Raw genomic sequence first — 20,147 nt, forward strand, 5'->3', positions numbered from 1 at the left:
ACAATAGCTGTCTACAATATCATATTTCTTTTACATTACATGTAACCTATCCTGTTGAATTAGGAATATAAAAATGAGAAATCAAGATTCAGTATGTCTGTCGACGCTCCCTGTACCTGTCTATTGACCATCCTGTAATATATCGGATCACGTGCTCACTCGTCGGTTATCAACACCGCTGGGCGCGAAACAGACAAACAGACAGCTCCTTTGAGTAAATCAGGTCTCTGATACATTCTCAAAATGGTGAGTTTTAAAAATGATTATATATTTGCTGGTAATGCCTTTTTGCATCAAATGACTGATATATGACCTACAGGAGAGCCCTCACGAGCACCAGCAGAGCTTGCTGCTCTCTCGAATCATCACCAACATCGTAAGCATCCAGGCAGCGCCGAATTGCGGCTCTGTGGAGCTAATGGTCTTTCGTCTTCTAGGAAAAACTCAATGAAGCAATCATGGTGTTAAACAGGAGTCTCCAGGTGTGTTTTACCTACTGATCGACGCTTGGAGTTGCGCTGACTTATCGGTCTATCAGGAGGTCAACGTCCAGAACATGAATGTTGAGCTCGTGGCGCAGATGTTCAAGAACTATCAGTCGAACGTTCTGTTCCATTTGGAAGGTATGTATTGCTACTTTAGATTGGTGTCTAGATACAGGCTGATGTTGTATAGCTACGGAGAATCTTAAGGAGCCGTCGTAAAAGCGATGAAGGGCTGGCATGATATCCGGATTACGAACTGATGAATTAGCATTATTTTGGAGAGTAATGGGACTGAATTTGTGTAGATAGCGAGTTGCAAAACTCATAAACCGCTCTTCTTCTTCATCAACTCCGTATTGTCCGAACATAGTAGATTCACCAGTCCATCGACTGCGGCGCTCTTGGCGCGTCGCCACATCTAAGGTTGGAGCTCTGGAATTCCTCCCGCTCCCGCGCGAGCTGCAGCAGTTAACCGCAGCCTCTCTACTTTTTCTTTAGCCTTTACCTCCACTGAATCTTTGTTGCGCCTCTCTTCCGACCTCATTCCGACCATCTTCTCTTTATACAGCCCGCTCGCAATCACTGCGATGCGGTGAAACCCTTTCGCTCCTCCAGCTCCGCAACGCCGTCTCGATCTCAAACGACACGCCGCGATGACGATCTCCTCAGCGCAGACGATCCTTCCGACTCGCTCGATGACGAGCAGCTCGGACAAGAGCGCTGCGAAGCCTCCCCCGAAGGTGTACGGCATCCTAGAGCCTCCGTTCAAGGGATACCATCCTCCGCAACCTGACGGGTATCAGCAGAGCAAGGCCAACCCGAACGCCAGCGCAATCGTCATTGACAATGGTAGGAGACAATATACACAGCTTTGGTTATGGCTTGAGATGGTTTACTGACTGATTCCTTTCTTTCTAGGCTCGCATCTCGTCAAGGCCGGCTGGTCTTTCGACAAGAATCCCCGGTTCATCTTCCCGCCGGTGATGAGCCGTTATCGAGACCGCAAGCTCAACAAGACATGTCAATTTGTTGGCTATGATGCCTACGTCGACGCCACCACTCGTGGCCAGCTGCGCTACGCGTTCGACCCCGGTACGAGCGTCGTGGGCAACTGGGATGTTATGGAGGGAATCCTGGATTATGTGTTTATCAAGCTCGGCGTGGATGGCGCAAACGGAGGCGTGGACAGGCCGATCGTCCTCACAGAACCGATCGCGAATTTGAACTATCCAAGAAGAAGTACGTTGCTTCGCACCTAGTATTGTGTGGATCGATACTAAGGCTCTGCAGTGATGAACGAGATTCTGTTCGAATGCTACAATGCGCCGTCGGTCGCCTACGGAATCGACTCCCTCTTTGCGTACAGGTATAACCACGGTACGGATGGTCTTATCGTCTCTTCCTCGCACAACTCCACACACGTTGTCCCGGTCTTGAACTCAAAGGCGCTGCTTTCCAACTCGTCCAGACTGAACTGGGGTGGCGCGCAGGCTTGCGATTTCATGCTGAAGCTGATGAAGCTGAAGTATCCGACCTTCCCCGCCAGGATGACGGAGCATCAGATGGAGGAAATCATCCATAAGCACTGCTATGTGTCGGAGGACTACGATCGGGAGCTAAGCGGATATCTGGACTGGACCGGTCTGGAGGACAGGGACCATGTTATCCAATATCCCTACACCGAGCACGTCGCTCCGGAGAAGACAGAGGAAGAGTTGGCCCGGATCGCTGAGAGAAAGAAGGAAAGCGGGCGCCGACTGCAGGAGCAGGCCGCGAAGATGCGGCTCGAGAAGCTCATGAAGAAGGAGCAGGAGCTCGAATACTACAAGGATCTCCAGCGTAGCCTTGCCAATGAGTCTAAAAGGGAAGTCAAGCGGATCCTGGATGCCGAAGACTTGAAAGACGAGGCGCACCTCGAACGGACGATCCGAGACCTGGAGCGGTCGATCAAGCGGTCGCGGAATAAGGACCTGGGAATTGAAGAGAATGAGGGGCCGGTTGAGGAAGCTAGCTTCCCGTTGCTGGATGTTCCGGATGAGGAGCTTGACGAGGCTGGTCTCAAGGAGAAACGCCATCAACGGCTGATGAAATCGAATATTGAGGCAAGGCAGCGCGCGAAGGCAGAGAAGGAGCGCGAGAAGGCTCGACGGGAGGAGGAAGAGCGGCTCGACAGGGAGAGACGGGAGAATGACTTTGAGAACTGGGTTGCCGAGCGGAGACAGGCTCGACAGGTGTGTGCTATACATACATGGATAGACGAGTTCCTTGCTGACATTATATAGGCCCTGCTGCAAAAGATCAAGGAGCGAGAGAGGCTCAAGGCGGATCTCGGAAACCGCAAGTCTCTTGCAAGTCAGATGCGAATGAAGACGCTCGCCAACCTCGCATCCGACGGTCCCAAGAAGCGACGGAGAGGTGGTGACGACGACACATTCGGCGCCAACGACGAGGACTGGGGTGTTTACCGTACCGTCGCGACCGGCGACCTCAGCGATGACGAGGAGGAAGAGGACCTTGGGAACATGCTGAAGCAAGTTGAACAACAACTCCTTCAGTACGATCCCGAATTCACGGAAAACCACACCCTGGAGGCTCAGTCAGACTGGACGAAGAGTCTGGTGCACGCCTTCCTGCGCGGCCCATGGCCGTTCGACCCCGAGAGCCAGCGCGAGGCTCATCAGATCCACCTCAACGTCGAGCGGATCAGGGTGCCCGAGGTCGTATTTCAGCCGTCCATCGCAGGTATCGACCAGGCGGGAATCGTCGAGATCGCAGCCGACATCATCACCCAGCGCTTCTCGAACCTCGATGACCGCGCACGTCTGTTACGCGACGTCTTCCTCACTGGCGGCAACACGCTCTTCCAGGGCTTCGAGGACCGCTTCCGCAACGAGCTCCGGAGCGTCCTTCCCATGGATGCCGATCTCCGCGTGCGGCGTGCGGCCGACCCCATCCTTGATGCGTGGAAGGGAGCCGCGCAGTGGGCCTCGGGACCTGATCTGGCCAAGTCGTCGATATCGCGACAGGAGTACCTCGAGAAGGGAAGCGAGTACCTCAAGGAGCATGACCTTGGAAACATGACGGGCTGAGCTGATGTTATCTATCTGTCTGTCTGTCTCGAACATGGCGCTTTAACCAGTGCAGTTGCGGAGTACGGAGTCATGGGTGTGTGTAGAATATGGATAATAAGCCTTGCCTGAAAATTTCTTTGAAGACCTTCTTCTTGTTGCTAGTGCTTGCTGGGAAAGCGAGACGAAGCAGTATCATGTACTGTACGTACTAAATGGTAAATTTTTAGTTTTTTTCTTTCGGTTGTATTAGCTGTTTGAATATAATGAGTTATTGTTCCTCTGTTTTGTATCCTCTAATCAAGTCTAGAGCACGACTTCTAGTTCCCTCGTCTCAATTTATATAACCGACTGGCAAGAACCACCTGGTAAGCAGTACCAGCAACAAGAATCCGTTCATCAAAAGCCAGATGGTGAAGCTGAGCTGATCTGAGATAACTGTGGCTGGTGGGCTGGCCTCTTTCCTTTGGCTTGCTTTCACATACACTCTATTCCACTCTACTTCTTCACTAACTCTGAACCATACCAACAGAAATGATCTCACGCAAAATGCAAGCTGTATCTGGAAGACGCATGTTGATCATCCTCATCCTCGGTTCTGCTATTCCTGTGCTGCTCACTGATACAAGGATGAACCCTTCATCCACGGCCAGAGATAATATTCCTGCGCGGAGAAAATGTTAGATCCCTGTCTCTTGGTACTGTAGTTCCGCAGATCATCCTGCGTCGGGTTCAAGGATGATGTGTGGACTACCTACTTTATTGGGTTAAGGTGGGCTGAGTTGGGGGTCATGGTCATGGTCATGGTGAGGGTGGCTGTGGTGTTGATTGTCGTTATGTATGTACATTACATGCCGTAGTGCCTCTTTAGAAAGGGATAAATAAGAAAGATAATGAAATGTTCTGGTCGTTGTGAAAGACTTTTGTTGTTAACTTATATTTTAGGCTCTATTCGACCGACAGGATGCAAAGACCTGAAGTAGTCCCATTTTCATCCTCCCGGCGACACTCACATATTTCCTCATCGGGTAAGTCTTGATATCAACCTTAACCCTAACTTTAGGAAACATTACAGTACATATATATAGGTAGGTACTTACCTCCTACTGAATACCTAACATAAACCACAAAATGATCAGCTACACATGAAACACGGAGGTCTGGATCGGGATGTCCGGACCCCCTGACCTGACTCTCCTCGTCGCCCTCGTCCAATTAATTCACCACGCCGCATGCGCACCTCTCGACCGCTATGGGTCTCGCATTCTCTGTGCGCGCGATAGGCGGCTCGTTTGGTTTTGCGGTTCTTGATGCTATCGTTCAGGGAACGTTTAGCGAGACGTAGGCACGGGAGATTATAGCAAGGCAGTTGTGCAGGTGGTGTTGTCGGGTGGTCCAATACCTGCTCTCCTGGCCGTATTAGCGAGGGGTAGCAACGGTCTTTAGGATATATCTATATCTATAGCCGGTTCTTAACGCTTCGATCGTCGTCGCGAGTCCAGTGGGCGCAAGTCAGCGGGGATATACGCGCACGCGTATCATCTCGCATGGATGAGTATCGTCCCTTTGTGGTGTTTGCTAAGTATTGAGGCCGTGGCGTGTCTGAAGGGTGTAGAGCATTTGATGATGATGATGGATGGAGAAGGTGGAGGTTGCGGTTGAGCCGGAGGGTCTTAGATACCTGGTATATGTAATGATAGTAGTTGAAGCTTGATACGCAGCTTTGTAGGTAACTATAGATAAGTTTTATTCCAAGGTACAAATTAGCTGTTTTGTTTTCATGCTCGACCAGTCGCTCCGTACCTAAACGACTTGACAGTTACATATATTCTCATTAGTGGAAGGATGTAGTGTCTGTCTTGAAAGATAAAAATCATATTTCATTAGACATTAGCAATAACAATATATCGAACATCATATACGTCATCAGGTTATATCCAGCATGGTCATATCATCGTAACGACAACGTACAAACAAACCAGTCTTGCGAGGTTGAAACACAGGTATCCACGTACGCATATCAATCCGTGAATGCAAACGCAACCAGGGCCACTCTCTGTAGATAGAAGTTAAAACGTTTCAAGCTTTCAAGTCCAGATCCACATCCTCGAACTCGTACGTGGAGGATTTGCGGGGTAGCTGTGGTCTCGACGACCTCAGGTTCGAGCCTTTCTTTCTATTCTGCTTCCTCTGAATGTGATAGTCTCTGCATGCCCATATAAACAGAATCGCATGGAATATCCTAAACAAAATCAGACCGCTGTCAGCAAGTACCTAGACGGACAAGAGCCGCAAGAAAAATCAGCCAGAAGATATACATATATATATTACAACTCACCCATCGACCACCCCAACCGCACACCCGAAATACTCCACCCCCAACAACCGATCACTCAGCCCCCTACACGGTACCCCGTATACCCACTTACAGCTGTACCTGTACCCGTGTTCAGCGTGGTAGTAAGCCACCTCATGCAGGTCCATGATCGAGGTCGTCAGGACCGCCGCACACGCGATCAGGTCCAGAGGGATCCTGATCCCTGGATGTACGGCAATATTGAGGATCTGGGTTGTGAACACGACGAGGAGGGAGGAGAGGAAGGCGTAGGAAACCTATATAGTATGCGATAGTTAATTTTAACTAGCTTGGAGAAGGTACTGTACAGTAAACGGATTCATGACAGCAGAACTTACAGTTCCCAAAACAGAACCCGTCATCGCCTCCCCAATCCCATCGGTATACACTCGCTCGTGCTGCTTCAGCGCCAATGCGAAGCAGATTATCCCCGCTGCGGAGAACACGACCGTAATGAAGCGGATGGATAGGAGGAAGATCCATATGTTATTGCCATTTTCCTTTCTGGGGATCGCTTCTGGAGACCAGTGGGATGATGATGATGATGATGATGATGAGGGGGACATTATTCCGGAAAGAGGGAGAGAGAGAGATGTGTGGGGTAAGAAGGTATGTCGTTGTCTCCAGTTCGAACTTGGCACAGATATGGAGTGTGGATTCCAGTCGGGATTAAACAAAGGGTCTCGGGGATAAACTAGTGTAGAATAAAAGACTTAGTTGTGATGGATGATCTGACCTCCGTCCGGTGGATGGATTCTGCTGGTTACTTTTTCAATGCTTTACATGTGTAGGTACTATATTAAGAAATAACCGATCGATGTAATTGATTGATGTATTGCAGATCTGGATCTACACACCATCGTTTAGCCAGGGATGTGTGCATATGTGGACACCGTATAGAGATCCCATTCGGCGACATTGCACACGAATATTCATTGTATCGTGGCCGATCGACGCGGATGATGTTGTGGATGGCCACACAGCGACCAGTCGAAGACGTTGCTTTACCCCCACAAGACAGGCAATCTGGTAGCTCTGTCAGTTTGTCCTTCCTACCTGACGCGAATATGAGGGCACAGATACAAAGTAAGCAACGGTGGATGGATACGTATGTGGATGAGCCACGACGCCTCCCAAGCCCGAATACGACAGCGGAGTGGCTGTGTTGGGATAACCAAGGTGAAGATCAGCGCTACAGCACATCTGTGCGGAGAGAAAAAGCTTAAATGTTCGAACGAGGCAGATAGCTAGGGGGGTATGTATTTAAGGACTTGATCTTGCTCTTCCAAATTCTTAATTTAATGAAGACATTAACATGTAGAATACTTTAGATACCTCTGATGGCCGATGGGTCTTCATCTTACAGATGATTGATGGCAGTAGATCTCCACATGTAGGTACGTCATTTACTGACAATAACAACTAAAGATTAGTTTTCCCACCTGCGGGGGAGGTGATGATGGAACAGTATCAAGAGTAATGTTCAACTGCTGCCCTCTTGTGTACCCATTTCTCTGAGATCTAAATCTTGTCTGTCGATTCTCAGGGCCTTTGAGATTCTCAGCTTTCTCCTCATGCTCTATCACCGCCTGATTCTGATTCTGGCCATGTTGTAGGCGCTTTTTCCGCAGAGGTAATATCTTCTTATGACAAGTTGTGCTGTTCACTTGCACAACCGACCTTTTTAGTGACGGATATCGTCTCTTATCCGTGTTATGTAGCCTCATACCAACATAATATTCTTCAGACTCGATCCTACTCTTTCCAATAGACTGTAAGATGATTTGCATTTGTGGGTGTGCCCGGGTGATAAGGTCTGAGAACGCCGCCCACCCCTCTCCCCCTCCCATTTCCGTGTCTCTAACACAGATGTGTGGAGCACTTTAGCGGCTCTCAAATCCCTATCCTCTGATAGAGTGTTTCCAGGTTCAAAATTGCGGCTCATTACCTAGTGTGTCTGGATGTTCAGAACTAAGCAGTCCTCTTTCTGGGTTGTAGAGACGTTTTGTAAGAGTCGCTGCCCCGCATTACCCCACCCCACCACCGTTTCATTTCCACCAGGCTTGCAACTGCAGGTATGACCTTACTCTTTGTACAGTATTTATGTATGGTGCTCCGTAGATACAGTACAATTATGCTGTTCCAGCACAGGTTACTTGTCCATGGTTGACGGAGCACCTGGATGATTGGTGGGTGGTGTCATCTGCTCTGTCTCCGGTGCCACCTCATGTTGTGACTACTTTGAATAGCAACAGCTAAAGATAAAATACCTCTTGACTTTTGACAGGAAGAGATAGCACCCATTTGCAATCAATACTACAGGTGTATTTCCGGTTGACAAATAGATTAGTGCAAGATTGTGCGTCTAAGGTTGTGCGATGGCGCTTGTCAAGCAGCAGTGTCTTGCGTCAGTCCGGAAATCTATAAATAGAGCTGCTTCTCTGCCTTACCGAACTTCTCCCACTGTATGTCTGAGCAAGATGATTCATGTACATACCTTAAAGGTCTGCAACTCATCCACGTTGGTCAGTCTTGGGGGTTTTCTCCACTACAAACCCCTGCCGTTCCATTTAAGCATTTCTGGTCCGGGAAAAGCCCATACTATCATGCTAATCACCAACAACAGAGTTTGCGGACCACCAGCACCAAGGACGGCCATGCTTTATTAGTGTTTCCAACGACTGGCCTTGGATCAACCGACTTCCGCTTGTGGTGTCAGTCGAGCGCACAGACGTAGCTAGTATCGACGTTGAGGAGTTCAGCGTCGTAGATTGGAGATCTCGTCGGGAGATCTGCACAAGCTCAGGATGGTCTCGGCATGCGGAGAGCATATTATCCAGCGCAAAAGCGTACCAAATCCCGATCGAATTCGCCAGTAGGGAAAATATCGGGCCAAGTGTGATGGTGATGATGGTGATGATGCAGTGCTTCTCCAGCTCATGTGCTCACTCATCTCTCCATTGTGCGCTATGCCGTGAGCCAATCTTGAGTTGCCAGCTACCAGCTGGGCTAGCGTGGTGGTGTTTTATTGAAATCAACTTCGCTGCCACATCTCCTCATGACCGCGCTGCATTTACCAATGACGAGCATCATCCCAAGTGCATACACCCACATGTGAAAGTCAACAAGAAACTTAGATCTGACTAGGCGGTAACAAACCATGCAATTTCACGAGGAAAAGGACACGGATCGATAAACAAGACTGACAACCAGAGTGGCAATGATAAGACGATTGGTGAGAGTCGGACAAGAGCCGCTTGCATAAGTATGGGCCGCTTTTGCTGGGCATGGGACCCAAACATGACAAATAGAGACCATCTGGCCTTTATTCTTCACCGCACAGCCACATCGAGGAGGAAAATGCACGAAGAAAGGAGCTGGGAAACTGGAAGAATAAGAAAGGAAAGCGGTGTGCTCTGGTCATCACTTCTCCTCTAGGTATCTGTTGTGGCTCTCAACACCCGATTGCCACAGACTCGTTAAACAGCTTGTTGAGGCTGAGGCTGGGGCCGAACGAGAAGCCCCTGCTGTCAATGGGCTGGACCCACCGTGAGGAGTTTTTTCCGGGCCAAGAAGTGTGAACCGCGCGGCATAGTACAGATGCTTGCATGAATTGGGGCCGCTCGATAGGAATCAATTGGCGATTCCAGGCTTTTCAGCCAGCCAGGATGAAGTTTCTACCAGCTTAGTTCCTGCTAGGTGATAGCCACATACTGTGTACAGTTACAGACTGACACAGTCGAACCTCGTGGGTACCCTAACCCAAGAACCGAACACGTTTTGAATCATTGGTCATAGCGGATGCTATTCCTCATTGGAAAATTAGCAAGTTGTACAGATAATCTAATAGTTTTATGGTTTCTTCTCACCGTGGTTCTTCTTTATCATCCGGTATATCCATCTCAAGCCTTCTTGCGGTGAGAGTGAATCAAAGTTCAGTGGTAGCCGATCGTCCTCCAGCGATCTGCCCAGCCCTAGTAGGTTAGCATACAGTAAAATCTTGGTAGCCAAGGCCCCCACAGCGGTCAAATCCGAGCTGTAGATCTCCGGGTCAGCCCAAGCTCTCCGCACTCAGTAACAGAGACAGATGTATCTCCCTTACAACGCTAGGCGTTATCTCCATAGCAGTGGCAAGGTCAGGTAACTCTTGGACCTAGGTTGTTGGGATGTTGCGTGCTGCTGCGAGTGGACTCGGTGGATCGAATGGCTCAGCCCAGCTGGATTCGTTCTGCTTGGGAGCTGCCGCAGCTGCGTAGGTAGCTCTCAGCTATCCTGAACTAAGAGTGATTAGTACTCATACAATGTGGGTGCGTGCAGCTCTGATAAACGATAGCATCCACATTTATCTCCACTCGGTATTTGTGACGGTCCTATCGAAGGAGTTTTTCGTGCGGCTGCACCAACCTCTGCGTTGAGCGGGGTAAAAGCATGCGAATCAATCCTGCGCGAACTCGGTTACCCTCGCCTGCAGCCTTGAACAATCCCCAGCCGATCATGCACAACCCCTCTCACCCTCCGTACCTAGATACTAGTAAGTTTGTTTTCAATCCACTTTGGGAATGGTGATCATGGACCGCACACAGTTATAAAACCCCGCCTGGAATCCCCATCGGGGGAGGGAACCATCGTTTCTCTTTTCTTTCTCATCCCAGCCCCTGGACATACCATCTCCCAACTGGGTCATCCATCTTTTATACTGTATATCCTGTACTCCATTACTATTCAATATTGACACCATGAAGCTGGCCTTCCTTCTCCTTACTTTCGCAACCTTCGTCACCAGCATCTTTGCTTGGTCGTGCACGCCCGGCAGGTACTACTGTGGGCGTACCCTTCTCCAAATAGGTATGTGTTCCCACAACTGAACTCTAGCGACGTAAGGGCATCCTAAACTAACCGCCTACCTTCCAATCAAAAGGGGGCTACGACTATGCCATTGAAAGAGCGCTCGAGGACCACCACATTTTCCCACGCCTCGATGTGAAAGAACGCGCTTACTTCACCTGCGACCGGGGTGGTGGCCTTGTTATCCAGAAGGTCTGCAAGTCGTGCCGTACCGGTAGCGCTGTCTCGGACGACATCTGCTATTGAAGAAAGGAAGAGAAAAATCTGGCCCAAGCTTGGCTTACGGTCGGGTATGTTGACAGCTCGGTCCTCGACTTGAGTTCCAAATTAAGTGCTTACTTAGGGTATATATGCAGCTCTGCAAGGCCTCCCGCCGTCCGTTTCACAACTCGCCATTCCAGCTCGGGATGGTGAGTCCGTGCCCAGAGAAAGAAAAGGGTAGGGGGGTTCGATGACAACGGACCTCTCCTTGGCTGTTAGTGCTGTGTCATTGTGTATCGATAGGTTGGGTTGGCATTGTAAGGACTTCTAGTTCCTTAGCAACGAGGGAAGAAGTATAGCTTGCTACTATTCCTGGGACAGTCGCTGCTGAGCCATGGTTCTCTCGCGGAGTGTGATCTGTCCCCTTCGTGTCTTGTGGGGGCGCTTCGCGGGAACAAGCGAGGCTGACTAATCCAGGGTTTCCATCCATGCACAGGAAGGATGGGGGCCAGGTCCTTACAGACATCCGCAGTGCTTATGCGCGAGCGGGCGGCCATATCTTATGTGTTATGAAATGTATTTATGACATGGATTTTTGAAACGAAACTTAGCGAAACATTCATTGCATCTCCATCGTCATAGCTTTTCTCATCCTGCCCTAGAAGAGAGTACAAACAGAACAGGCCAGATAATACCCACCACTAATAGTCAATCTATAGAGATCCTTATCCAAATCAAAAGCTTGACACGGCAGTTTGTAAGGTTGTATGATGGTGATATCTCACTAACTGTACTCTTCAGAAGTAGGGCGGTAGAGGACAATCTTCGTTTTCTTGTCAGAACCAAGCTGTTGAAGACCATTTATTTCTTCTATGAAATACAGTCCAGGCGATCTATTCAGTCCAGCTATTAATCTAATAGACCGATAACCCGCTCACAGTTGATCCTACGCTGTTAGTGTCGAGAATAAGTACATACATAGTTTAGTACGTGTTTTCGAGTCTTTCTACCATAATAATACCCTTATATCCTCAGCATACCTGGATGGATACTTATCGAGATATCAGACCAGCAGATATAAATAGTATACATCTGATGTTACGGCATTTTCCATGGTCGTGTCGGCGTGTTGACAATACGAGATGAGATGCATGCGTGACTTTGCACCACTTGCACCGCGATCACGCAACAGGATCCCTACCATTCGAGATCTCGATGAGGGGTATTACCAAGATGAGATGTGGATGAGATAAAAGGGATCAGACACCCGCGTGATTTATCTTTGATGGGATGCAAGCTTCTCTATTATATCTAATCTGTGCTGTTCATTACTACTGCGATATACGGATATCCAAATCTTCTGTCGTAGCTACCTATATAGCCTGCTTGTGTTACAACACAACCTCCACTATAGATTAACCAAACCTTGGAGAAACAGCCTTTATCCCGTATATTTTCCGTTTCCTGCACTGTGTTTTGTCTGAGGTCATGTCCACCGCGGCTGTGGTCACCGCGCAACAGCAGCCTGACATCGAATACACGCCCAACATCGATAAATGGCGAGCCAGGACGGAGCGTCGACTGCAGACTGAAAACCTCACCGAGGACCTACCAACAGGCTTTCCCAAGAAGCTGGTTTCGGATCTCGTCTGGGAAGGACACGAACTCGAGGGTCGCTACGACTGGACGTATGAGCTGAACGAGACGGAGCTGGATGAGGTTGAGAATGCGCTGGCGCACTTTTTATGTGAGATTCTTCTCCTTCATCTTCCCCTGCTTGATTAATAACATTCATCAGAGAGTATGAATTTCTAATTAACCTGATGTGCATAGCATTGAACAAACCCATCGGCCACGTCAACCAAGACACCTTCCCTCTCCCCAACCTGCACGCAACATTGCGAGACATCTCGAAAGAAGTCCACAACGGCCACGGATTCAAAATCGTCCGCGGCCTCCCCGTCGACAAGCATACCAGGAAAGAAAACATCATCATCTACGCCGGTGTCTCATCTCACATCGCTCCGGTGCGAGGGAGACAGGATGTCCAGTTCGAGGGCAAGCCGGCTGATGTCGTGATGAACCATATCAAGGATCTGAGCACGATAGGTGGTAATAAAGAGCGCATCGGCGCCCCGTCCTATACAGCTGATAAGCAGGTGTTTCATACCGATGAGGGGGATATTGTGTCGTTGTTTGCGCTCAGTACCGCTGCGGAAGGCGGACAGAGTAAGCTGGCCAGCAGCTGGAGGGTGTATAATGAGCTGGCGGAGACGAGGCCGGATCTGATTCAGACGCTGGCGGAGGAGTGGCCGTTTGATGGGCAAGAAGCACCTTATAAGGAAAAATCGGCCTTTGAACGTTCCATTTGCTAATTCCATCCACAGCTTCGGCAACCCTCAGACCCCATATCACACTCGCCCACTCCTCTTCCACCAACCTGCAACAAGCTCCAGTCCAGAGCGCATCCAGATCCAGTACGCGCGACGCAGATTTACCGGCTTCCAAGCCCTGCCCCGATCCAAGGACATCCCCCCGATCACAGAGGCCCAAGCTGAAGCGCTCGACGCGCTGCATTTCCTCGCGGAGAAGTTCGCCGTGGGACTCGATTTCCGCAAGGGCGATGTCCAGTATATCAATAATCTGAGCATATTTCATGCGCGGGATGGGTTTAGGGATACGACGGGGCAGAAGTGAGATCCCCCCTTTTTTCCCATGAATAAGTAGAAGTAATTTCTGATATGTGAGTGTTTTAGACGCCATCTCGTCAGACTCTGGCTGCACGATCCAGAAAACGCCTGGGTCACGCCGGGACCGCTACAGCCCGTATGGAGCCGTCTATATGATGGCGTGAAGCCCGAGAATCAGGTCTTCCCACTGGAGCCGGTTATCCGGAGTTCTGCTAATGGTACTGCAAAGAAGAAGTTCAGTTATTAGTTAGGTATCTTTGAATAATTGGGAGTTATTGTTACAGACGCAGAAAGCTGAGGAAATGAAGAAAAGAGAGGAAGATTTCAGGTCCTGGACTTCTACAGCATGAATGTAGCGCTGGAAAATGCAGTGGAGTGCGATATATATACTCTCCTAAACATGGCAGTCTGAGCAATTATTGCGACTAACATTATAATATGTGGCATAACTTGACATACAGATAGAAGAGTTCTTGACACTTGCACGCTCAGTAAGTTACCAGATTCAAAATCAAGGAAAGACTAAAAGCTCAGCAATCCGCATGAGATAACGACTGTGTCAGAATGTCTTCTCCGGGTCTTAATCACATTTCTGGAATGGTGACGAGACCTAACGGTATTCCTCATTTACAAAAATAAGCACATGGAGTACGGGGCAGCAGTTCCCTGCTCCTCGACCTCGACTCCTGTCTTCCTTTCTGATTTCTTTCCCCCCTTAATACGTTCCCGACAAAAAAAATCTCAATTTCTATCCATGGAATTTGTGCATAGGCAGAAACAGCTTCAGGGCTCATCCAGGCGTGGTTTCTCGAGCAGGCCTTGTATTCATCTACCAGATCCGGTGGTTGATGAAAGCCTGGAAACTTTCGTGACAATGTTTTGCAAGCTGGGGGCTAAGTAGCTGAGATATTCCGAATCTCAACGTTCTGTTCAGATCTTTTCCCATTTTGTATTTTGCTTCTTCCCTTCGCACTCTTCCACACTCTGGCCGAATATACAAGTCGAACAGAGATGAATATCGATATCTTCAAATCTAAACCTTCAGGCAGTTCTTCCATCTATCCCCCTCTTCTGGCCCGCGAGCATCCTCCTGTGATGGTCTAGATTCGTAGCGTCAATTTACGTCCGGTGATGTGCAAGGACTCGTTATAAAGAGGAATAGTATTAGAAACTAATTTGTAGGTCTCATTCAGCTGCAGCAGATATCAACTTCGCTACAACAGCCTCCTTATCTCCTATTTCATCCTGCTCCGCTCTACACCATCTTCTTCTCTTCTCACTTTGGCGTCATATTCGTAGTATCTCTTCATGTTACTCTTTATGATCGAGAACAGATATCTCCTGGTCGATAGGATTAGCAGGCTTTGGGGGCCCTGCGAGTTTCTTTTCCAGATGCTTCTCCAGCCAATTTTTGTGACCGTTTGAGATCCTCAGTCTGCGGTCCATTTTGCTCGCTAGTTTTGTGACCTCCTCATCTCCTTTCAGAATATTAAGTCCGTCCTTCTTAGTCGAGGATGCTTCTTCTTTCTCTTCTTTCACTTCTCCATCCTCCTCGCCACCCCCTACATCCCTCCACAGAGCCTCCAACTCCTCTCTCCACCCCAAAGCATCCGCCAACCTTCGAACCCCTTCGTCACAGCTCTCTCCAATGACACACACATCATCAGGCCTATTCCCAATGTCACCCGCCTTCGTCAGGTTCACCAGCACCCTCGGGACCCCCTCCTTAACAAGGCGCGGTAATCCCGCGACCGGATGCACGGTCAGGCTGGTCCCCATGATAATCACCAGGTCTGCGTCCTGAGACACCGCTTTCGGTGCCTCTGCATGGTACCTTTCCGGGAGCTCTTCTCCGAAGAACACAGTGTCTGGCCTGATGATACCGTTGCATTGGGGTTCCCGACAGTGCGGTACCTCGCCGTTGAGGACCGCCATCCTCATCGCATCATCATCAAATGGCGTCTTGCAGTCTAGGCAGCGCTGAGTGGCGATGCTGCCGTGCGCTGCAATGATCTTGTCCTTGGGAACTCCCGCGCGGTGCTCGAGGGTGTCTATGTTCTGCGTGATTAGCGTGTGGAGGAGGCCTTTGCTCGCGAGCAGCGCGAGAAAGGCATGGGTCACCGTCGGCTTGTAGTTCTGCAAGTCAGGATACCGAGCGCGGGCCAAGGCGTAGAAAGGCTCGGGGGTATGGCGGAAGTAGGAGATGTCGAAGACCGCCTCGGGATACGGGAGTTTGAAGTCGAGATTGAGCCGGTCCAGTCTGGAGTAGATACCGGTGTCTGGAGATCGGAAATCTGGGATGCCGGCTGAGGTGGAGATTCCGGCGCCTGCTATGGCGACGATACGGGTGGCTTTGCCGTCTTTGATCAGGTCGGCCACGGCGTCGATTGTTCGCGACTTCAAAGTGCGGGGTGGTGGAGAGCTGTTGTCGACCTGATGGTCCCGGGAAGGTTTGTCGCTCATTTTGTTATGGTTTTGGGAGATGTTTGCGATTTCGATATTGTAAACTTGGTAATTTGTATGGAGTACTTCTGGAGGATGCTTCCAGTTTATATGCAGTGCTCTTTAGCCACGGTGTTTCTTTGTTGGCGGTTGCCTAATGTACGCAGTAAACGTTGGATAGCAACGAGACATGAATCGCGGAATAGAAGATCGACATAACCTCCCTTGATGTGGCGGTGACCCCATATACACCAGTAATTATTATTGGCAGACTTAGCGCGGGAGCAAGTCATGACTCTTGAACGCTTGATCTATTTGTCCATAGGGCTGCTCTGCCCCGCTGCTAAAGTTGGAACAGCCCCCAAACAGTACCTATTTTGATAGTACTCGCGAGGAGCAGCATGCATGCACAGCCAACTGCGGAGGTGAAAACCAGTCGTCTCCGAGATCAAGGCACTCTCTCTTGAGAGGATGTTTCACAGTGAGACCAACCTGAGCACTGAATTGCACAGCACTTTGTACCCTCGAAATCAGCCTCTATATGAGAAGCCAATTTGTTTTCAAGATTTTTTTTGGCTTGTGTAAGGCGAGTACATTCTATTTACTCAGGCAAGTCATGGCCTGATAAATCAAAAACGTTGCTCCTGGGGTTGTTTTCAATTGTGTGTTCTACACCGAGATATTCGGTTTTCGATATGCGCTTCTAAAGTCAATGGTTCTGCTGTTTAGATTTCACATATACATGCATGTTCTTCCTGAACATTTATTCAGCAAGTAATCAGATCTGACACACCCCTAGAAAGTATTGATAATTTGATCGTCCGCAGATGGTTCTTTCTCGCTGCTCCACTGGTATAGTGTCTGAATTAGGTACATGGTACTGCACTACTTATATGGGATAGAGGTCTCTTCTAACTACTCTGTCAGCACAGGGCACAGCTTGCACATACCCGGCCCCACTGTATACTCCCCTACAACTTCTGGCATACAAATTATGAGATATCGACATACTTCCTCTTGCTGTTACTCCTGCCGGCTGATCCATTCCTTGTATTCCTCTACTTTCTCTTCCTCCCGCGACTCCTTTAAACTGCGACAAGCCTCTTCAGCGTCGATCTAATGTGAGTTGCTCGCCTCTTCCTCTATTTGCGATAGCTCCGCCATGAATTCAAGTACCTCTTTCCAACCTAGCGGTGAAGGGTCGTTGGGGTCGTTGCTTGGTAGAATAACAATGCCACGGGACTCGGCAAAAGCTGTTGAAGATTTATTTATCAGCCTGTTCGTCCCTCTTTATCTTTCCCTTCAAAGGATTTTTGAAACAGAAGCAAACGAGAAAGGAAGAATACTTCAATGTCAGTGTCTTCCATTTCAGGGCTTATCTCTCTAGCTTCCATTTCCATCATGTGTAGGTAGAGTATGACTCTAGGGGAAGCCGCTGCTGCTCGCTGAATTGATAACGCTGAACTGGCTATTGTACAAGTACCCGGAGTATATGTACGCAGTAGAGTAACACTCGTGAGGGATGGAGGGAGGCTTTACCTACCTAATATTACAGCCAGACAACGACATAATATAGCTATACCAGAGTCAGACTCAGCTGCGATCTCGGACGTATTTGGGAAACAAAAAGAAGAAGGAGAGGAAGGAAAATGCTACCGATTGTTGGCGTCTTAAGTAATTTAGGTATTATTATGCCCTGCGCCCAAACGTCCACCTTATCCAGAGACTGATGACGGACAGCCAGTTCGTCTTTTCAATGCGGCATGGAACCCCGCTTGTTGGCGTGTATCTTGCTGTTCCGGCTCCAGCTTCGGCAGCTACGGCTGCAGATCTCAGATGCAGACATCCACCGATCTTGTAGTAGTTGTGGTGATCTTGACTGGCACAGACAATCATTGCTGACACATTTAACGAGAAAGTAAGTTTGTAGAATGAGGTATTTATTCGTCGAACCGTTCCACCCAATATCATGCCTACCTATTCATGTCCGGCTCTGAGTGGTTAGTTGGCTTCAGATATAGAGTTTCTCCTCACTCTCAGGCGTTGAGAAAGCCACAAATAAAGAGTCTGAGGTAATCTGGTGGCTCTGAGTGCGTAGCCACAGATCAAAATTCCAGATGAAAGGAGACCAAACAGTTTCAATTTTTATGCCTATAATTTTTCTTCTCCTTTATGTTTAGTGGGTACCTATCCACTTCGTAATGGTCATGTCCCGGTTCTCAGTCCAGAAAATAGATTGGGGTTGATGGTTCGATCAAATGGAGCAGTTTATTGGTTTTGTTCTGTGTTCTTAACGATGAGCCGTTGGATGATGAGTAAAGGAATGGACCAGTTTCATAGGAGTATGCGAATACAGGGAACGGGTGAAGGAGATGGATTATTCCTGATTAGGTATTTGTGCGCCATAATTGTGAGAGCTAGATCATCCCAATGCCCAATGTAAAAGTGGTCAGGCATGTTCCTGCCAGAGCAAATACGTTCTTCCACTGTGAGAAGATTGGGGTTGGTGTCTGATCCCAACCTGTGACGGGGGTAAGACAGCTTCGGAAACCCGCCTCCTGTGGGGTACGAAGATGCCTTTATCTGGATCCTTTTTCTTTGTCCAAACGCTCGTTTCAATAGCGGAGGCATGGTAGGAACGCTGCCAAGTATGATAACCAGCGAGGCCTCTACTCCCTGCCAGACGTAGAGGTCATATAGCACCCCTAGAAAATAGATTAGCTGAGAGGGAAAAGTGGGGGGGGGGGGGGGGCGGGGGTTAGAAAAGCAAGAAGCTGGCTCACAGGTTATGTCCGAACGTGCTCCCAGTCCCTTAAGCGTGGTGGTCTTGACGACAGCTGCGGCACAGGTGAGCAGACCGAGGCCCATTAAGACGGCCAAGCCCACTCGTTTCCGTACGCTGGTATTCAACTTGCGGATGAATCGGATCGGAAGCAATGCAAGGAAGAGATCCAATAAAGCATTCCAAGCTGATTCTTTAGCGAATGACCCTTCCACGGAGATATCCAAAGTGAGCAACATACCACTAGAAAAGACTGCATAATCTGCTTGAATTGAAGGATCTAAGCATTCTGCTGGAGTATCAGGCGTCCACAATGCGGAAGGTGGACTGCATTGAAAGAACTGCAGAAACACCGTGACAAATTCAATTGCAACAGTCAGGCCAAAGACACTGTAGAGGAGCCAGGTAAACCGCTTTGATGCAGTCGGCCCAAGAATTCGAAGCAATGTGATGCCGATGGCAACCTTTCCAGGAATAATACCAATGATGCCGAACGGCTGCGTGGCCCACAGTATCTTCAGCACGACGTTGAGTTGTCCGGAGGCGGCCAGCGACTTTAGATGCCGGAAGCCTCCGAGGGTAGACATGTACGTTGCCATGATGGCAATTGCCAAGAGACATGCCTATTGTCGAAGTTAACTATTCAAGCATTTTCCTCTGATAGGATTATCCGTATTACCCAGGCAAAAACCATAAGCCAGTCATCCAGACCAACGGCAGAACCTTGTTTTCGACACCAGAATCTAAGTACGAGAAAGCATCCAGATACCGTCGTGAGAGCCCAATACAGGGCCTCTACTGCTGGGGCTCTGGATGTGGTATCCACACCTGAACCTCGAGATGAAGAAGCCATGGTCTTGAGACAAGCTCAGAGGATATATATATAGAATAGATTAGGGGATTGTCAATGGCTAGGGTTATGACATAGATGACATAGGAAGCCTTCTATGCTGGAGAATACAGACGCTCAGCACCATAAGATTTTTAAACTTAGGTGAAATAAATAATAGGAGTGATAGCGGGGTTTGTCTGTTTCGCTCAGTTAATCTACGATTAGGAAGCTTAAGTTGCCTGCGACTCCTGTGTCAACAGGGGTGGTGCGTTGGGGCTTGGGAAGCCTCGCTGGACAGGAAGAGCTGTTAATCTAATAATAAAGCACCTCATTGCCTTATCACTTAAGACTTTAAACTCAGTGCTACATTAGTAATCAGTTGCAGGCATGCGCCTGCAGGAAATAGGGTGGTGCTGACCAAAAATCTCCACTTTCTATGGGCCAAG

General features: G+C 48.9%; 7 protein-coding genes across 7 annotated transcripts; 4 read left to right on the forward strand and 3 right to left on the reverse strand.

Annotated features, from left to right (window-relative positions):
* Positions 1–73: 73 nt before the first annotated feature.
* Positions 74–704, forward strand: VTN00DRAFT_3000 (uncharacterized protein; the record flags this gene model as incomplete). The annotated part of the gene is made up of 5 exons (XM_069429270.1): positions 74–91; positions 320–376; positions 438–482; positions 539–623; positions 676–704. 5 exons carry the CDS (start codon positions 74–76, stop codon positions 702–704), a joined length of 234 nt encoding a protein of 77 aa, XP_069283412.1.
* Positions 705–1,138: 434 nt separating this feature from the next.
* VTN00DRAFT_3001 (uncharacterized protein) lies at positions 1,139–3,574 on the forward strand (the record flags this gene model as incomplete). Its single annotated transcript, XM_069429271.1, has 4 exons — positions 1,139–1,334; positions 1,404–1,724; positions 1,776–2,716; positions 2,768–3,574. 4 exons carry the CDS (start codon positions 1,139–1,141, stop codon positions 3,572–3,574), a joined length of 2,265 nt encoding a protein of 754 aa, XP_069283413.1.
* Positions 3,575–5,632: 2,058 nt separating this feature from the next.
* On the reverse strand, positions 5,633–6,475 carry VTN00DRAFT_3002 (uncharacterized protein; the record flags this gene model as incomplete). The annotated part of the gene is made up of 3 exons (XM_069429272.1): positions 5,633–5,795; positions 5,892–6,166; positions 6,248–6,475. 3 exons carry the CDS (start codon positions 6,473–6,475, stop codon positions 5,633–5,635), a joined length of 666 nt encoding a protein of 221 aa, XP_069283414.1.
* Positions 6,476–10,645: 4,170 nt separating this feature from the next.
* On the forward strand, positions 10,646–11,000 carry VTN00DRAFT_3003 (uncharacterized protein; the record flags this gene model as incomplete). Its single annotated transcript, XM_069429273.1, has 2 exons — positions 10,646–10,754; positions 10,828–11,000. 2 exons carry the CDS (start codon positions 10,646–10,648, stop codon positions 10,998–11,000), a joined length of 282 nt encoding a protein of 93 aa, XP_069283415.1.
* A 1,443-nt stretch (positions 11,001–12,443) lies between these two features.
* VTN00DRAFT_3004 (uncharacterized protein) lies at positions 12,444–13,892 on the forward strand (the record flags this gene model as incomplete). Its single annotated transcript, XM_069429274.1, has 4 exons — positions 12,444–12,702; positions 12,789–13,269; positions 13,343–13,648; positions 13,712–13,892. The coding sequence occupies 4 exons, from the start codon at positions 12,444–12,446 to the stop codon at positions 13,890–13,892; spliced, it is 1,227 nt and encodes a 408-aa protein (XP_069283416.1).
* Positions 13,893–14,956: 1,064 nt separating this feature from the next.
* On the reverse strand, positions 14,957–16,108 carry VTN00DRAFT_3005 (uncharacterized protein; the record flags this gene model as incomplete). The annotated part of the gene is made up of 1 exon (XM_069429275.1): positions 14,957–16,108. The coding sequence occupies one exon, from the start codon at positions 16,106–16,108 to the stop codon at positions 14,957–14,959; it is 1,152 nt and encodes a 383-aa protein (XP_069283417.1).
* Positions 16,109–18,421: 2,313 nt separating this feature from the next.
* On the reverse strand, positions 18,422–19,722 carry VTN00DRAFT_3006 (uncharacterized protein; the record flags this gene model as incomplete). The annotated part of the gene is made up of 3 exons (XM_069429276.1): positions 18,422–18,792; positions 18,871–19,492; positions 19,549–19,722. The coding sequence occupies 3 exons, from the start codon at positions 19,720–19,722 to the stop codon at positions 18,422–18,424; spliced, it is 1,167 nt and encodes a 388-aa protein (XP_069283418.1).
* Positions 19,723–20,147: the final 425 nt, after the last annotated feature.

Source organism: Thermoascus crustaceus, assembly GCF_041956765.1.
Source record: "Thermoascus crustaceus strain CBS 181.67 unplaced genomic scaffold VTN00scaffold_11, whole genome shotgun sequence".
In the NCBI taxonomy this organism is placed as follows: domain Eukaryota; kingdom Fungi; phylum Ascomycota; class Eurotiomycetes; order Eurotiales; family Thermoascaceae; genus Thermoascus; species Thermoascus crustaceus.